This window comes from Alosa pseudoharengus, unplaced genomic scaffold (assembly GCF_046254945.1).
Source record: "Alosa pseudoharengus isolate Yale_2024_CS ecotype anadromous, Long Island Sound unplaced genomic scaffold, YU_APseudo_1.1 YU_APseudo_1.1_scf_11, whole genome shotgun sequence".
Lineage (NCBI taxonomy): Eukaryota > Metazoa > Chordata > Actinopteri > Clupeiformes > Clupeidae > Alosa > Alosa pseudoharengus.
The window spans coordinates 6760001-6762500 of record NW_027468576.1 but is presented as its reverse complement, the minus strand read 5'-3'; the positions used below and the strand labels follow the sequence as shown (position 1 = coordinate 6762500).

Here is a 2500-nt window from a genome sequence, read left to right as displayed (position 1 = left end):
GGTCATCGCAGTTGGGCAGCTTGAGGCGCTTGAGGATGATGGGGTTGGAGCGGGCGATGATGTACTCCGTCTTGCACAGGTCATTCTCCAGGATCTCGCACTCGTCCTTGCACAGGTCGCGCGGCTTGTCCATGCCCGAGCTGCGGTCGCACGTGGGGAAGGCAAAGTGGCACAGCGACGGGATGGCGAACTCCGAGCAGCGATCCGACAGGTGGTTGGATGTCCCGATCATGGTGAATGCAGCTAGAGAGCAGAAGAATTAATTAAACATCCCTGAATTTCCCCTTAGGGATTAATAGAGTATCTATCTATCTATCTATCTATCTATCTATCTATCTATCTATTTATCTATCATAAGTAAGACTACAGACAACATATTAACACAGCATGTCACATAAAGTGTCCTAAATGTCTTGGGCTACAGTGCATAGAGTTGACACAGGCCCTCCATGTAAACATGCTTAGCCAGGACTGGAACTGGTTCTGATTCAGAGCACTGATTACGCCACACAGCCGCTGCAGAGGTGTGACTGCTCTGAGTTCATTGGGACGTGAGAAACCGAGAGGGAAAGAGAGAGAGGAAAATACGAGGGACTTGCCATCTGTGCAGAGTTTGTGAAAAGTGTGTTCAGATGTGTACGTTCATATTTATTATTAGGGAATTGATGAAGCAAAGCAGCCCTGAGAAGCATTTCAAAACAGCCTTTAACTGGCAGCTGGAGGCCAGTGTGACAATCCAGCCAAACTGTTCCAGACCGGCAGCTCATTTATCTTCGGACCAACATTTATCCCCGGAGCACTTTGAAGTTTTCCTGCGCCATAACCACAATCACATTTAGCATGTGCACATGTACACAGAGGCTAAGGCAGGGCTGACCCCACGCAGGAGGTCACCTACCTGGTTAACCAATCAGAGCCACGCTGCTCGGAGGGACGAGGAGTGATAACAGCCGAGCGCACTTCAAAGAGCGGCTGGACATGCATGCGGAGGGACAGGCAGTGGGAGGACAGGCAGGCTCCCAGGGCACTAGACAGACACGGGAGGCTCTGGACAGTCCAGGGCCTCACTACAATAGTGCCGTCGTCTTTCACCCTCCGAGTACTATCAATGCCATAATACAACTCTCCCCATTAAGCCTTGTGATTTTCCAGAGGATGAATGACATTGGTCACACATAACAACGTGGATGTACACACAGACAAAGACACACACAGACACTGCAATGCCACACACACACACATACACACACACAGAAAACCGCCCTTGTGGCATTTTTTTGGCACTGGGTTGAAACCACAGAGAGACTCTGCCCTTGAGTGCTTTGTAAGCTTTCAACAGCCTGAGATCAGCAACACTGCCCTGGAGTGTGTCCTTGTACTACTGCAGGGGAAGGCTGGGATGAGGGAGTGTGCCACTGGGGGAATCTAGTCATCTATTTGTGTTGATGTCTGCCTATATGTTTGCATCTGTAGGTATTAGTTTGTGTGTGTGTGTGTGTGCGCAAGAGAGAGAGAGAGAGAAAGAGAGAGAGAGAGAGAGAGTGTGTGTGTGTGTGTGTGTGTGTGTGTGTGTGTGAGTGAGGGAGTGAGTGAGTGAGTGTGTGTGTGGAGGGTCACTGCCTATCCAAACGCATGCCACACCCCACCACAGCAGCCTTGAGCAGCCCTGCTGAAAGGGGCCATGTGGGGACCATAGAGGATCATTAGCCTCACGGCCCCTAGTGGCTCTCTATCAGTCTGATCTGGCGGCGCTGACCACAGGGCACAGCCTGTTCCCAGGTCAGTGAGGGACACAGGGCGGCTGTTTGTTCCCAGCCCTTCAGGGAAGACGTGATTGTCAGGGGTCAGGCAAGGTTGTGCCATTTCTGTGTTCCATGTGTTCGGATTAAAGTGGAGACAGACCTGATGCGTATCTGGTGGATTCATTTATCTCAATGAGTCCTGAGTGTTTGTCTGAAGGACTGGGCAATAAGCAACAATCCATGTCAACCACACTTTTTGGATTCTGGATTTTTTTAGCGTTTCTGATATGAGAACCACACTTCTTTCTTTTGATATCAACCTTCCACAAACCACTCACCATGCTACCTGGAGAAGCAAAAGGAAAAGCTCGTCCCCCTTCCAACTCTCTCTTCTCCTACACAAACACACTTAAACAGTCACATGGACAGCCATACCTGTGATCTGTGTTTCAATCTCGCCCTGCATTTGCAGTGAGTCCACGAAGATGCTTCGGTTCCCAATGAAGCGTGCGCAGGCGATGCCTCTGTAGGGCTGACAGAAGCCCTCCTCATCGAAGTCCTCCCTGAGACACAGAGAAACGCAGAGAACAGAGAAGAGGTGGAGTTGAATTACTGCAGTTTACCATAACTACACTAGAGGGCAGTCTTTCTCATCATATTAAACAAACCACTATTCTCTGTTCAAAACCTTCTCTTTGTTGAACTAACTGCCTTGCATGCATGTGTGACTGTGTGTGTGTGTGTGTGTGTGTGTGTGT

At 49.7% G+C, this 2500-nt stretch overlaps 1 protein-coding gene across 1 annotated transcript in view; it reads right to left on the bottom strand.

Moving 5' to 3' along the window:
- The window catches only part of ror1 (receptor tyrosine kinase-like orphan receptor 1), a 110779-nt gene that overhangs the window by 7734 nt on the left and 100545 nt on the right, over positions 1-2500 (bottom strand). Inside the window, exons 5-6 of the mRNA XM_076276100.1 lie at positions 2178-2305; positions 1-243 (exon numbers count right to left, since the gene is read on the bottom strand). The exon at positions 1-243 is cut by the window's left edge and continues 75 nt beyond it. Of these exons, the coding sequence (XP_076132215.1) occupies positions 1-243; positions 2178-2305 (371 nt within the window). The remainder of the gene's footprint in view (positions 244-2177; positions 2306-2500) is intronic.